Source organism: Leptosomus discolor, chromosome 6 (genome assembly GCF_034619465.1).
Source record: "Leptosomus discolor isolate bLepDis1 chromosome 6, bLepDis1.hap2, whole genome shotgun sequence".
Classification (NCBI taxonomy): Eukaryota; Metazoa; Chordata; class Aves; order Leptosomiformes; family Leptosomidae; genus Leptosomus; species Leptosomus discolor.
This window is the reverse complement of record NC_141396.1, coordinates 62999108-63015420: the sequence shown is the minus strand read 5'-3', so window position 1 is coordinate 63015420 and position 16313 is coordinate 62999108. Positions and strand designations below refer to the sequence as shown.

General features: G+C 39.7%; 1 protein-coding gene across 1 annotated transcript in view; it reads right to left on the bottom strand.

Moving 5' to 3' along the window:
- ADCYAP1R1 (ADCYAP receptor type I) overlaps nucleotides 1-16313 on the bottom strand; it is a 134229-nt gene that overhangs the window by 65507 nt on the left and 52409 nt on the right. The window contains exon 2 of the mRNA XM_086467335.1: nucleotides 15202-15307. Coding sequence (XP_086323461.1) covers nucleotides 15202-15307 — 106 coding nt within the window. The remainder of the gene's footprint in view (nucleotides 1-15201; nucleotides 15308-16313) is intronic.

The following is a 16313-nucleotide window of genomic DNA, read 5'->3' as shown; positions in this document are numbered from 1 at the left end:
AACACGTGTAGAAAATGCCTGTTGAATTCAGTGGGAGTTGGGGTTGAGGATTGACAGGAGCAGAATGACAGCTGGAGAAGGGGGGAGTTGTTCTTTGTGCTGACCCCAGAACTCTCCCACCACCAGCTTGGTGCTCTCTGCTCTTATTTTGGTAAAAGGAATGTTTAGTTTAAGAATTATCAAAATCTTGAAAGTGTGATTTGTTAGTGAAATTTTCAGAAAAGCTAATGACTGCTATAAATGTATTATTAGCTGAGAGATGAGTCTGTTTGGATGCTTCTGTATGGCTTGAGGCTCAAAACTACCCATGTCAAAAGCAAAAGTGCCTCTAAACTCCATGTTTACAGTACAATGCAAGAAGCAGGTAATTGCTTTTATTAATCTGTAAATCATTTATAAGACAGTATGTATTCATGGAGCTGTCAAAATCACAAGTCTTCATGGCATCCAGGAGCAAAATTCAGAAATAATAATAAGGAGGAACACTGATTTTAAGTGAGATCAATCTGAAGTCTAGGTGGCAAGTTTTCAAAATGCTATTCCTTTCCAATTCTTTTGTAGGAATAATATATAATAAAGTATATATATATATAAATAATATATATTGTACAAGCAAACAAAACCAAAAGATGGATTAGAATTGGACTCTAACATTCAAGGTTCTTGTAGATATGAAACGAGCAAAAACCAGCTCACACATCAATAGGAGAGAAGGCCTACTGTTCTACTTCTGAAGTATCTGAAATTAACAAATTATCTGAAAATATATATCAAAGATGGGCTGATCATATCAACTGTTTTCCCCCCCTTTTTTTTTTTTTTGACTATGGAAAAGCCTGCAAGTCCACTATAAGCAAACATTCTGCTTTCTGACAGCTATCATGAGATTAATTTCACCTTTAGACTTCGGCGTGGTATTGTTAAAGTATTCCTGCATCACAGAGTAACCTATTTCTGTGGTGGACTTCATATTAGAAAATGAAAACTCAAGCTGTGAAGCATAGCAATAGCACAGGCCAATTTATTTTTTTTTTCTAGTATAGTATGCAAAATTCTTCTCTCTATGATGAAATATTTGAAAACATTAACTATTATGACCCCAAAAAAAAACATGTGAGAAGGGTTCTTCTTTGTTTCATTTTTTCCACAAAAGGCTGTAAAACTGCATGAAATTAAGCTGCCTTTCCCTTTTTCCTTTCCTGTTCCTTTTATTTAATGGGAGGAGTTTGGGGAAGGAATCACACCTTTTCTTTTCTTCCCTTTGGCCAGGAGCGAATTACCATGCACATTCTGAGTCATCAGTGCTGGCCAAAGCCAAGGATCTCCCTTTCCCCACTCCCAACCTCTCTTGCCCAGAAACTAAAAAAAATACTATGAATATTGGACATGCAGTTCCTGCTCCCTTGCTCTTCCAGTGATGGAAGAGGCCATGAAGTTCAGCAGATACTGCAGGGCTGTCTCCGCTTTCTAAATCTCTCCAGCATCCTTCAGAGGAGATCAAGATCTGATCCATTATAATTTCCAACAAAAGAAAGGGCATAGCTTAAGTGTCTAATGAAGTAAAAACATAAAGGATTCTGTGCAAAAAAAAAAAAAATAAAGGGCTTAGTAAGGGCTCAGGGAGTTGATATTTAAGGTGTTATCTGCATGTAAGTTACTTTGCACTTCTGGTTTTGAAGGTGAGTAAAACTGAATTATCTCATTTTTGCCATTAGAAGTACAGATATTTTTCAACCACTTAGCAGTCGGAGTAGTTAATAACTTGTTATAGTACAGTAACTTGCTCATCTCTCTGAAGATGATTTAACTTACTGTTCTTCAGTTTTATTTTGCTGAGGAAAAATCAATATGCAAAACCTGTCAGGAGTCCAAATTATTACACTTATTCAATTGCATGTATTATTGAGTAGGCAGTTTCCTGTAATGAAGTTCTTGGCTTAAGTTTGTGAGGTATATTAAGAAGTAGCGGATGTAGCTCAGAATAAGCTGAAACAAGAAATTAAACCATACAGTTGGCCAATTTTAGTCATTGGCCACTTATGTGAGAATACCAGTGCTTGGTGAAGTCTCACAAGAAAAAACATTGCTCGGTAAAAAATAGGCTAAGAGGACTCTCTCTAGAGTCTTTGGTCTAACAACCCTTGATCCATGACTAGAGCTCTCCAAGTGATCCTACAACGCACGCAGATACTAAAAGGAGTGATTCTAAATATACAAAATGTGGTACGTCAGAACGTTCCTCCAGAAGCCCATATAGTGATGAAAAGGAAGTGCTTGTTAAGAGTGTACAGAAAACCTTCCAAATAAAGTTGTTAACAGAAAGTCATTGGAGTTTGTTCTAATTTCTTCTTGTTGCCATCACATTTACTGTCCTCCCACTAGTGGTCTAAGTACAGGCAATCATTCCCATTAAAAAAGCAAGCAGTAACTGGCAAATGTGCTTTCCAGAGTGCGATTCAACTGACCAATTGCCAGCATCTACATTTGAATAGCCCTCAAAATTCTCGTAGGAATAGATAGAAACAAGCAATCCTAGAGAACAATATATCTCATCTGAAAGCCACCATTTAAGATAGGTCTGATGAGTCATTCCCTCAAAAAGCCAACTTTTGTCCATTGACTGTGAAGGCAGCTTCAGGACAATAGCAGGGATAAAAATACCTATGGCATAGAAATCTCAAATTCCATGAGAAAAACTCCATGCTCTTTCATTGCAAAAAAAAACCCCACCTGATATTCTCATCTTCATATCAAGGTACAGAAGAATAACGAATCAAGTTCAAACAATGCCACCTTCCCACCTTCATAACAGACTCACAAAAGTCCCATTATATCCCAGAAAATAAAGTCCAACCAGCTCACTACCTGGGCTGTGCCACTGCTAAACCTGTTAAATCTAACTCTAATGAGAATGAAGGACTGGATAGAAACAAGGCAGAAATGGAAGGACACTGCTTGATGCTTGATGGCTGTCATTGTCATATGCAAGTGATGGACTGGGTGACCACAGTCTCCAAGTGTACATAAAAGGGAGGGTCTGGTCATGCTGCTCTGCAGCAGATCTCAGGCTGGAGCATTGCTTTCCACACACGCTTCTCTTGGAAGAGTTTTGTGAGTTCCACACATTCACAGCCCTGTCAGCTGACAAAAAAAAAAAAACAGTGTCACACTCTGTGTCTCTGCTCTAGTGTCCCTATTCCCTTTTGTGCTTCTTCCCAACACAGAACCAGAAGAAGGAACAAGGATCCTGACTGTCATTACCAGTGACAGGAAAGGTCATTACATCTGGGAAGATATTGTGGGGTAAAACGGGAATTGGCAGATGTGCTACAGATCCTTCATCATACCAGGATGATAAAACATACCCTTAATACAGCCAAGAATCCTACTTTCAGTCTATCTTGGTAGATTCTATTATATTCACTGTCCATACTGTATGAAATCATTAGCAACAGAAGCCCAAACCCAAGGAATTATAGGATCAACATTTGTATTTTGTCTTTATTAACTATTAGCGTATGTACCAGTATCTTTTACATCCTTCTAGACTTTTATAAACTCAAGTAGAGATCATAAATTACTGCTGTATTGTCCTTTCCTTGCCTTTGGGTAATTCAACTAATACAAGCAAACTTGGTGGATGCTTGTGTACAATAATCCTGTAGTTTCTCTGTTAAAAACAACCAAACATGGCTGTGTACATCAGTACTCAGCATACTTCACATTAGTAATCTCTTTTTTTTTCTTTTGTCTCTACAGTCAACGCAAAAATTAGACATTTTTTCCATATGTTGATTAACATCCTTCAGCAAACAAACTTTCCTTCATTTTTTGAGCGGATTTTCTTAGGAAACATGACTGATTCTCTGGAGGTGCCTATCTCTTTTCATCAAGATTACCAGAATCATAGAATGGTTTGGGTTGGAAGGGACTTTTAAAGGTCACCTAGTCCAACTCCCCTCCAGTGAGCAGGGTAATGATCTGCACTTAGAAGTCTTCTGTTTTTTATCACTGATTATTGAGGGAGCCTGCGTGACTAACTTAGACTGAATACACAATTTTTACATAGCTACGTCAGATATTTCCACTGTAAGGATTTAATTTATTTCCACAAAGGCAAGGTTTTTGTGCAATTTGAGATGCTTCAGGGGATCAGGTTGCCAGTCCAGATAGAGACAGATCTTCTGTAGGCCCTGTGGCAAAATGTCCCGATACCCTAAGAATCTAGAGACACTTGTTTATACGCATCTGTATCTGCTTCTAAAAATCTCCAAAGTAATTCTCCAATTCTCTTGCTTTGGGAACTTATTGGACAGTAGAATGCAATTTACAGGCAAAGTCTAGGGTTCAATTAGGATTTCTCTGAAAGGTGGTCACTGCCAGTGCAGGGAAATTCAAAGTCAATCAGTGCTGTCTTAATCCCTGTTCCTTCACTAGAAATAAAGATCCTAGAAACCATTCAACTGTGACATTGATTCCAGCAAGAATCAAATTCACTCTCTTACTGCTGTGTTTTTCTCAGCGAGACTAACAACGTAAAGAAGCAATAAAGACTCACTTTTGACAGAAAATATAGCAGACAGCCACAGAATATGCCATGGGAATAGGAACAAAAAAGCATTTTCACAGAATTACCTTTTAAAATAATATCCAGTTGTCTGACACCTGACTCAGTCGTTTTTACAGAAATATAACAAGTCTTAGGACTTTCATGAAAACATGGTTTGCATTCAAGGAAACACTTTAATTCAGCACTGAAATGTATCTGCTTTGGCAGAAGACTACGGCAGCTGCCTGGAGGGATATAGTGCAAGCCCAAGTTTAAATGAAGTTGCAAACACCTGATGAAAATCATAATAAAATCATAGATAGTCACTCAGTTATAATTCAGATGACACGTTAGTAGTCTTTTGGGGATTTTCTTCTGCCATGGTACTACAGACATTAAAAAATGATTGCAAATTGTCACAGCTTCCAGATGTCCATGCTCTGAAGATACCGACAGATCACAGGAGCCCTAGAAAGACCATCACTCATTTCATTGCCCAAGTTTTACTGCTGTTCATTGTTCATTTTTTAACTGAGTGACCTGGTATATCCTGCTTGCAATTACATGCAATGCCCACAATTGCACCTTGGGGCAACAGGAATTAAAACAACCTGTCCGCCCCACAGGCAAAATCCATTGCAAATGCATCTACTACAATTTGCGTTTGAAAATGGTCATTAAAAACAAAACAAAACAACCCCCAAACACAAAATCAAATAAAAACCAAACACACACACCCCCCTCAAAAAAAAACAGCCTCAAAACAAAAGCGAGTACATAAGTGCATGGGGCAAACCTTCACTTCCCGACAGCCTCCGCACACACTGTAAAGAAGCTGCCCCCGTGTACTGCAGATGGCCCAGCGTGTACGCCACGTAGCGGATGGTAAGACTGGGCTTCTTAATACTCTTTAACTCCAGATAAAAAAAAGAGAGCTGCTGTGGTTTTATAACTAGCTGTCACCGTAGAAACAAAGAACTCATAAGTGGAACCGTGTAAATAATTGATATTTTGTTTCAATGGTTTAACAGAAAAAAAAAAAAAAAACAAACCAAACGTATTCTGTTGAACTAAATGAGAATTTTTGCTTCTTTTTGGCTGATATGACATGCAGAGAGTTGGACAGGCAGATAGAGAATTTTATTTTTTTTTTTTTTAATTTTAACATTTCTTTATTTTTTAACCCTAATTAAATTTAAGTATCAATACTGAAAAAATGTTCTGTCATGAAATTTTTCAATACATTTTTCTTTCCAAATTTGTTAATGGTTATTATTTTTCAGCCTAAATTATATTAAAAATTAATCTGAACCTGCATTTTTCAATGAATAAATGGCTTGCAGAAAAATATTTTTATTCAGTCCTGCTCCGAGAAAATAATCTTATCCAAGTCAACATGTTACCCAGTTGCCTGCATAGATTTCATTCTGCCTTTTATTTTCTTTTAACTTATGTTCCTTGGTTATTAAAGGACTTCCTGGTTATTCTGGAGATTACAAAAGAAACAGCTTTGAAAGAACCAGGTAGGAATCATTACAATGAATATACTGTGGGATGGGAATAGTCCTCATACACATGCTCTGCAGTTAATGGTATTTTCAGAGTTGTAGGCGTCAAATTCCAGTATCTTTCCTTCTCTTCATTTCCCATCTGAATGGAAGTCTAGCAAATGTTGAGAAGATGACTAAACTTAGGTTTATTAGCAGGGCTTGCAAAGGAGGCAGTCCTCATTTAAACCACCAAAACACTACTGAATGTGTCGGCACAATGTGTTCATGCTGCCCAAGGACAGAATAGAAATTTCTGCTCCATTACATCAATTTTTGCATCCTTTCTCTGAATCACCTTAACTGGCCATTCCCAGGCTGATGATCACCTCACCTAAGTTTTAACTAGCTTAGAGAGTCCACGTAGCTTAACTTGTCCTCTGGTTTTCCTCTTGAGTCAGGAGAGAGAAAAAGGCCATTCCAGAGAACAATTAATCCCACAAATCTCAGGAACTCGTAGCAGTTTGAAAGGAATAGCCCTAAGAAAGGACCTGCAGCTCTTCAGTGACTACTTAGACTTAGTTTAGACTAGACAATTAAGGTGTTAGTTACTAAAATCAAGAGACATGCTACATCACTGGAGACAAAACAGTGAATAAGAACTAGTAGGATCTGGGGTTAAAACTCTTAGGACGGAGACTAAGGTATCCATATATATCATATGTGCTGTAGAAAATCCATAGGAGAATAATGCTCTGGTACTGCGTGATGCATCTATGACCCTACACGCTCCACTAATTTACCATGGCCTAGCACTGTGCTGTGGGTAGCACGTGGCACTGGAGAGAAAGGTATTTTATATTAAGGAAAGATTTTCTTGACACTGGGACACATAGGACTACCAAAGACGTCCTGCCTGAAGAGCGGCACAGAGATCCCCAGCCTAACGACAGCCCAGCTAGATCTGGAAGGAAAAGCTGTAGGATTGCACAAGCACAGCACTGCCCTGCAGCAAATTATTTCTCCTCCCAGGACCGTGATCTCAGCTGAGAGTTACATTGCCAAATTAATATCCCTCTGCTCAGCTGGCATTATGTGCATCTTCATATTATGCCTAGAGTACAGCGTGGATGGGTTTTTAATCCCTGTTACAAGGAATCCTTCACTAGTAAAATTATTGTTATTCTATTCATTGTCCCAGGCAGACCATATATAAGTATAACTTGGCTGTATATTATAGAAGGATGAGAAAGATATATGCTAGAGGCTTTTCCAAGAAATAGGAGCATACCAGTGGTTCACCCATCGATGCCTTGTTCTGTCCCAGCTGTGACTAGCAAGAAACTTTTCCATAGATCTTTCCAAAGCAGTTTGTCTGTGACTGTCCTGGGTTTGGCTCAGACGATCGAGTTAATTTTTCTTCCTAGTAGCTGGTACAGTGCAATGTTTTGGATTTAGTATGAAAATAATGTGGATGACAAACACACGGATGTTTTAGTTATTGCTAAGTAGTGCTTATCCCAAGTCAAGGGTTTTTCAGTTTCCCGTGCTCTGCCAGCGAGGAGGTGCACAAGAAGCTGGGAGGGAGCATGGCCAGGACGGCTGACCAGAAATGGCCAAAGGGATAATCCATACCACTGGACATCATGCTCAGTACATAAACTGGGGGAGCTGGCCAGGGGGACCCCGAATGCTGCTTGGGGAATGCCTGGTCATTGGTTAGTGGGTGGTGAGAAATTGCACTGTGCATCACTTGCCTTTCTTGGGTTTTATGACTCCGTCTTTTTGTTATCGTCCTTTTCATTACTATTATATTATTAGTAGTATTAATTATTATTATTATTGCTGTTATTGTTATTTTAATATTTTATTTCAATTTTTAAACTGTTCTCTCAACCCATGATTTTTACTTTTTTTTCTTGTTCTCCTCCCCACCCCACCCTGGCGGGGAGAGAAGCGAACACGCAGCCTAGTTGCTGGCTGGGGTTAAAATACAACAGTGACACAGCACCCTTTCTTTCCCCTGCCAAACCTGATCCTGAACTTTTTCAATAACAACGCACTTCCAGGCTTTCAGCTTCACTGATGTGACTAAATTTACAATAGGCTAACAACATCCCTTTCAGCTTCCACAGCTCCATTTGAGAAGAAGATTCTTTATAGAACCTGCAAGCTTGGTTTATGCCTAGATTGTGAAGATTTTGTTCATTCCAGTAATGCTACATTGTTATCAACAGAATTCATAAGTTCATACGTCCATAACGATTGCTTTAATAGGCAATGGAGAGAAATGGGCACTTGTCTTACAGTCTTCTCAGTGTGAGATGGATGTCTAAAATAGGGCAAGTTTAAGTCCTTTAAGTACTTTTAAGTGCTTCTAAGTACCTGTTTTGATCTATTAACTATAAATACAGTCTAAATAACTAGCATTGATGAAGGTGTCTCTACTTTATAAGCCCATATTGAGGTGACATGAATTCACATATTGTATCTGACAAACAGACTTCTGAAGAGCAGCAACATTCAGCGAAGAGCTAAAGAAAGAATCAGTGCTTGGGAAACAGGGATCAGTGAAGTTATTTTTACTGTATTTGCCTGAGAAACAGCAAAGCTGGATTACAGCTCGGGTACTGAGGGTTGCACAGGGGTCTTGTTCAGATAGAGACCTTTACAGTGTCGATGTCTGAAACAGCACGGATCCTAACCTTGGTATCGCATGGTCCCTAGCTTCTACTTTGAAGTTCTTGCTTCAAGCATTTCTAACATGAGGATAGCAGAAGACAGGTCCTGCAGTGTCACATGGATGAATCCATCACAACAAAACATCATCTTTGAACAAAGACAGATATACTGAGCCAGATCGAAGCTAGGTCAGTATCCTGGCTCAAACAGGAGCCAAGTAGAAAGCATTTGGGTGTAGAGATGTAGAAGATACTTGATGTAGAGACGTATTCTTAGCTATATCCTCCCAACTCTAAGAATTCAATAGCTTTTAAAAGCTGAATGTGAGAAGAACAATCCTAGTCCTATCGCTCTTGTGCTCAGCTGCATCAATAAGGGAGACACATGCACACATACACGGGCACACAATGAAGTAATGGCTTCCCAGTGGTGTCAAGAGAAATAAGAGCAGGTAACTAAAAGCCTCAGAAAGAACAGCAGGATGATGAGACACCCAATAAAAATCTGTCACTAAAAAAACCTGTTCCATCATCGTATGAAGATGGAAAAACACTTTTCAAAATCTACTCTCTCCTTGCATTACCACCATTACCTCCCAATTACCACCTCCTACTCCCTTGGCACCCTTACCAGCTTCTTTCCTGCTGGTTTACAGGGTAACTTGCTGATAGGATTCCTCTTAGAAAAGATCATTGTAGGCATCACATCCCTGCAAATACTTATTTCATTTGAATTTCTTGACTTGCCTGTCAATGCTACTGCCCTTCAAAATTTTTCAAAGGAAGAACAGGAGTGGGACTAGGTAACTAGAACTACAAGTTAAAGATTAATTTAGCAGAGAGTCATGAACCACATAATCACCCATGAGTCCTCATTACTTCTATTTCTACATTCTTGCACCGTGTTCACTACTGTCATACCTTGGCTCATTCCAGATTAATGCATTTTAGGCACTGTAAACATCAAATCAGAGGCCCAAATCTGCATATCACTCAAGGAATTCCTCCACCATTTGAAAGAGAGACACATTCAGGGGACACGTCCAGAATATCGAGTTCCAACAGCGGAAAGCAAGACAGGTAACAGGCTGGGAAAAGTCTATCATGCCAACCTACAGCTGCAGAAACATTCTACACCTCATCAGCAGGACTCTTTCCATTATGGGATTTCTCCGAGTGGTGTATTTCCTGTGATCCTGTGCCCCCATGGACATTATCCAATACAGCTGGTCAGTAGACCCCAGATCAAGCCAGAAATATGTGTGAGGCCCTTGGAGTTACAACTAGGTGAGATACAAGCCCATCAGGAAGCAAAGGACATCTAGGAGAGTCTCTTTGTCAGTGCATGCATGTGTCAAGTGTGAATGTGCAGGCTGCTGAACATGTGCCTCTGTCTTTTGAAGTCAACACTCAAGGAAGCATTGATTGCAAAACTTGGTCCCACAAGTCCCAGTAGATCCACTACAGTTAAGTATATGGATGGCATGAAGAAGAAACCTACATATCAAAACGTCCCACGGTAAAAATCACAGTCTAGATTTTTTCGGGTAATCCAGACCTCTAGCCTGACCTAGTCAGTAAACAGAGACAGGTGCTAAAGGTGGGATTTGTCTGATAGAATGTAGATATCTACAGTGTAAATATTTATAGTGGATATGGTCACCCTTATTTCCATTTATGTCTGTAGAGAAAAAAAAGACTTCATTTAATCGTCTTTGAGGATGAAATGAATTACATCTCAGGCTCTAATTATTGGATATCCAGAGCTAGAAAACGAGCAAGGTGACTTGTTTATTTGTAGTGTAGATGCATCTGCAGGTATCAACATTTAATTAGATGAATCCCATGCTATGTGTACATGATCCAAGAAACTATCATTAAGTATCTGAGTAACTCCTGTGCCATTCTTTCCAGTGCTGGGAACAGATCAGCAGAGTCTGGCTGGGAAAAAAATAAAATTAAAAAGGGTACATATGGATTAGCAGTGAGCTTTATCAATTCTTATCCAGCAGAAAGTCCCTTGAGGACTGCTGACAGTTAGAAGAGCGTCCATCAGGAACCGGGGCAACTCTACACTAGAATGGGGTCAAAAACTCGAACAAGGAGATTAGAAAAAATGATGTAAGAAATAGCTTGTCTCCACTGCCTGGAGAAGTTGAGTATGAAGTAATCATTCCCCTCCTTCCTTTCTTTTCTGCCTTTGGCTTTCATTATTTCCCTTTATCACTTTAATTCCCTCTCCAGAGAAAAGGAGTCACATTCTGGGTCCTGCTGAGATTTCACTTTCTTCAAACTCTCTTTTTCATTCAGGCTGTAGGAGACGGCTGAATGGGGATGGACACATAGGGTCAGCATATGCCCCTTATCTCATTTCATATAAAGACTCCTAAAGAATTTAAAGAATTTAAGAGGAAGAACCCATCATAAAAGTCATGGGGAAAAAAAAAAAAAAAAAGAAAACAAACCAGAAAATCTCAAGGCAATCATTGTCTCTGAAGCATTCTATGCATTACATAGCAGCAGGAGAGAAAATGGTGGTGTGAAGAATAAAACAGTAATGAGCATAACATCTGGGCATGAGAGTTAGAGAGGGAGGCAGAAGGGAAAACATCAGAGCTCTGATAAGACAGGACTGGATGCTTTCCATAATATAGTGCCAGCCTTGCTTTTCAAGACCTGTGGTTGCAGTTGTAGCACCAACACTGAGCTTGTGTTGGACCTCACCCAGAGGAGCTCTGGGGAACCATTTAGTTTATGTCTGTGTTCACAGATGCTGAACACAGCAAGGGGGCAAAGCGAAGGCAGGAGAGTTGAATTATTGCAAAATGTAGGAACCAATAAGATGTTCCTCCTCTTTTGACTTCCAAGTGCATTGCTTTCCGTGCAGTACTTTTAGGCAGGAGAAATATCAGTGCAGAAGAAAAGGTCTCCGAACAAGAGCAGAGCTCCTCCTACTACTGTTATTGTTTTTTGTATTATGTAGGTGCCTTGAAGTAAGATTCATGATCTGCAACATTATTGTTCTACATACTGTAGACATACAGATCACAAAGACTGTTCATATCCCAGATTCAAGTTTTATATGTGGTCATTTGCCTTTGTGTCACCTGTAACAGAAGAACGTGGAGCTGCCTTCCTTACAGAGGTTACTGTAGTTCAGCTGATTTGATGGATATTTTTTTTTAAGCCACAGTAACTTGAACACATGTCCAAGTTTCTATAGACTCCCTAAAAACTCACAATCCCATTTTATATCCTGCAGACCCTCTGAGGAGAAATAAATCCTTAGAAAATTTATATATTGAATTGTTCTATGGAAATTTGCATGTAGAAGTATTCAGAGGGTGGAAGAGGCCATTTTGTGCTTCTCATTATTCTTGAATAAACAGAGCTTTACTCACCAGCCAGGAGGGATTTCTTCCTTCTTTCATCTGTTTCTGACAAGCAAGGGAGTTATTTCCTATATTTCTCTTTTCTTTGAAGGAAACAAGCTAATAACACATTTCTTCAATACCTGCCATCATTAGTGAGTCTTACTGCTACAGATGAGTAACAAAAACCAAATGTTGGGCAATTTTCACTTCTCCCAAGTGAAAAATAGTTTGTCTGCAGCAGGTGAGAGTCAAGGGGAATCAACACACTGCACATGTGACTGCTTAATTTATGGCAGTTACTGCCTCTTCAGGGAATTTCATAATAAAATTTCTCAAAAAAAATACCTGATAACTTAACCTAAAAACTATGTCCAGCTGTGGTGAATAGTGCTTCATTCCAGTAATAGACCAGGAGCAAAAGTGCTTTGGGAGCAAATAGAGGCCTTTGGCACTTTCCCAATTACTGTGGAGTGTGAATCCATCATGTGTGGAGTATCCCATGTCAATACACCTCTTCTTAGTAGCAGGAACAAAGTGTCATTCACACAACAAAGTAGTATCTCAGTGACAAACAGTAAGAAGGTGGTAGAGCTCTGTTGATGTCTCATCCTTTGACTATGAACATCAGGCTTTGTTGGGAATAAGGGTGGCAGGATCTGACTTGAAATAAGAATCATGTAATGAAAGGTGAGTATGGAAAATCAGAAATTAAAGGGGATAGAGTGGAATGCTGTAGTCCCAGAGGTATATGTGTAAAACACATCTACAGTAATCAAAAAAAGGTAGAGAGAAAGGGCAACAAACAGGATACATGGAATGAAATGCCTTTCAAACAAGAAATCTGCCAGAATTTTTCACTGGAAAATAAATGTCTTTGAGGGGATGTGGCTTCTTTACCCAAAGCCACATAAACCGTGGAACTCGTTGCCAAGGGATGTGGTGAACAACCAAAAGACACACAATGAGCCTGGGAAAATCTTTACAGCAATTCAATCAGAAAATACGGGGGGAACAGAATAAAGAGCAGCTGGGTTCTGCTGCTGAGCTAGTGCCTGGAAGGATTCAGCCCCTTCCTGCCTGAGTGGGAGACACATTTTAATCACATTGAGATGCAAAAGCCAATCCAATGGCTCTGGATCTCCTCTATCTCTGAGCCACACTCTGAATTTGGAACAGGCAGAGGGGAGGAGTTAGGTCTGAATAGTCTCCTAACTACCAGGGGTATTCTGGGCTCGAGTGATAAAGAACAAACTAACTGGTGAAATGGTTTCTTTTGACCTGGGAAAATCTATGAATTCTTGAATCCAAATAACAGTCATTGCATAATCATAAGAAGTAGGGGTCATGGTTAGCTTCTGATATTATTCTGGGGGTAGGGGAGCAGAAAGAGGGTTTTTTTTCCCTTCTGTTCTTGCTTATGCCACGGCTGGACCAGGAAAGAATTGGAAAGCTGTTCTATAATGCACAAAGACGGTCTCAAAAACATATCTCTGGGGCTGAAATGAGCTGCCTGAAGAACATGTTTTCCCCAGTTCCACCAAACCACACAACTGATTTGCCCAAAGCTGGGAAGCAGAACAACAATGCACGTGTCGTGGTTTAAACCCAGACAGCAACTAAGCACCATGCAGCCACTTGCTCACACCTCCCCTCCTCCCCAGTGGGATGGGGAGGATAATCAGAAAACAAGTAAAAATAGTGGGTTGAGATAAGAATAGTTTAATAATAATAATAATAATATTGTAATGAAAAGGAAGTTAACAAAAAGAGAGAGAAATAAAACCCAAGAAAGACTAGTGATGCACAGTGCAATTGCTCACCACGTGCTGAGTGATGCAGTCCCTGAGCAGTGATCGACCCCTCCCAGCCAACTTCCCCAGTTTGTATACTGGGCATTGACATCCTGTGGTACAGAATATCCCTTTGGCCAGTTTGGATCAGCTGTCCCGGTTGTGTTCTCTCCCAGCTTCTTGTGCCCTTCCAGCCTTCTCACTGGCAGGACATGAGAAGCTGAAAAATCCTTGCCTTAGTATGAACACTACTTAGCGACAACTAAAAACATCTGTGTATTATCAACATTATTCTCATACTAAATCCAAAACAGAACATTATACCAGCTACTAGGAAGAAACTTAACTTCATCTCAGCCGAAACCAGGACAGTGTAGGATGAATAGCAGGACTCTGATGGAAGTACTCCTAGCAGCTAAAACGCAGGAGTGCCTTGCTTCAGAAGATGCTCTAGTAACACAGATATCTGCATCCTGCCCTCCCTTGCTTCTGGGCTAAAATACGGTGAGGAAAAGGGGAGAGAAATCTCCCCTCTTTTATCACACACACAATGTGTTTCTTCTGTTTTCTCTGCAGTTCTACCAATTCTAGTCACAGTAGAAACAGCTTGGACAGGACTCATAAGATAGACCCTGATTTAAGATTAGTTTCTTTGTCATTCTGTGCCCTCCTCTCATTGGTGCTGGCCATAGGCAGCTCCTGCTGCAGTCAGTGGGAAGTGAGACAGGATATTAAACTGTTAATTTCTTCTTTGCTTGCTGCCTCAGTTTCTTATCTCAGTAATAGCACAAGTATTATTCATCAAGATTACAGTCATCACAATGTTAATCCCTGTAAAGATTTTCAGATCACGTGAAAGAGAGGCACAAATTATTACTGAGTCGATGAGGGGGAATGAGCTGTTACAAAACAGACCAACGATGCACTTAGTCTTATGTCCAGTCCCCAATATCTGTCGGCACCTGCACAAGCAGAAGACCTAAACACTATCTAGGCCTTTCCAGACATACCGTTTCTTTGTTCTTCTTTTTTCCTCCTTTTACTTTTTGGATTAATTTTGTAAATCTATGTCACTGTATCACCTAAAGTACAGAAGCAAATTCCTGACCTCTGATATTAACCAGCAGTTGTTCTGATACATCCTCACTGACTGATTTTTTTGTCCTTATAATGTTTCTCTAAGCTCATTCTGCTGCAGTGACTGCACCTCTTACCGTAAGATGTTTGCATCGACATTGCTGAAAACCCCTGCAGACATGTCAGGAAATGCTTAGAAACCATCAGTTCAACGTACATGGTCTATCCCGAGCTGAAACTCACCTGGAGAAGAGTCATTGAGAGGGTTCAGGGCAGCTGCCCTCCGGATCTTCTCCAGACAAGTCTCTTGCTCCTTTTTAATGATGCAGTTGGAATGGGTTGCTGTAACCTGAAATGTGGGAAAAAATGCGGAGAAAGAACAATTATAAACTTAAAATAGCTAGTGAGTTTATGATGAAACATCAATAAGCTTTGAGGTCTCATTTCAAAAAGAAAAAGAAATAAAAACATCCTCAGAAAATGTGAGAAAAATGTTTGTTGTTTTTTTCCCCCAGAATGCTTAGGGACACTCTATGGAATCATAGTGTTCATAAATTTTTGGAGGTTTTTATGTTGCTCTCCTGTCAAAGTGTAATTTCTAATGTGTTTGCTTTATTTTATTGTATTCTTTTCTCATATAAAGCTCAAGCAAAGGTGCCTCTAAATAAAGAAAGAATTTAAAGAGGAATCAGAAATCAATTGAGGCTCAGTTTGATCTTCCACCTGTTTCTTATGAGTCTTGCACAATCTATTAACCTCACTCAGGACTAAAAATTAAATCAAAAGCTCTTTCTCTCAGTCTTTCAGCTCTCTCCATTCCTTAATGTTTCCTTCTTCCTTTTTTTCCCAGTGAATACAAGGCAACTTTCTTGCCAAAAGGGAATGCAATGCCCATTAAACACAGATGACTTGATCCAAATATTTTCTTTTTATTTCTTTTTTTTTTTTTCCCCTATCTTTAATGCTCTAAGGCAGCCTGCTATAAGAAAAAGAAAAAAAAATAAAGGAAGAGAGGAGAGATAAGTTAGTTTATAAGAGGAACATTGCAGCCAACACAATGCAGGCAATCCCAAAGCAGCAACAAAATAAGAATGCGACCCATTCCCAGAAATCAATACAAGATTTCATTCCTATTGCAGAGAGTGGCCAGGGAATACCAATTCAGGGGCAATACAGTCTAGGTTTCATTAGATTGTTTTACAGGGGCACTGCTAACGTTCAAAACACACTCTGTGAAAATCAGTGCAGTGGCTGAAGATGGGGTAGATCACCCTGGTTCACTGGGGCAGTTTTGCTGTTTTGTATTTCCCATCCCATTTCTTCCACTCTTGATGACGGAGAATTACAGAGAAAGC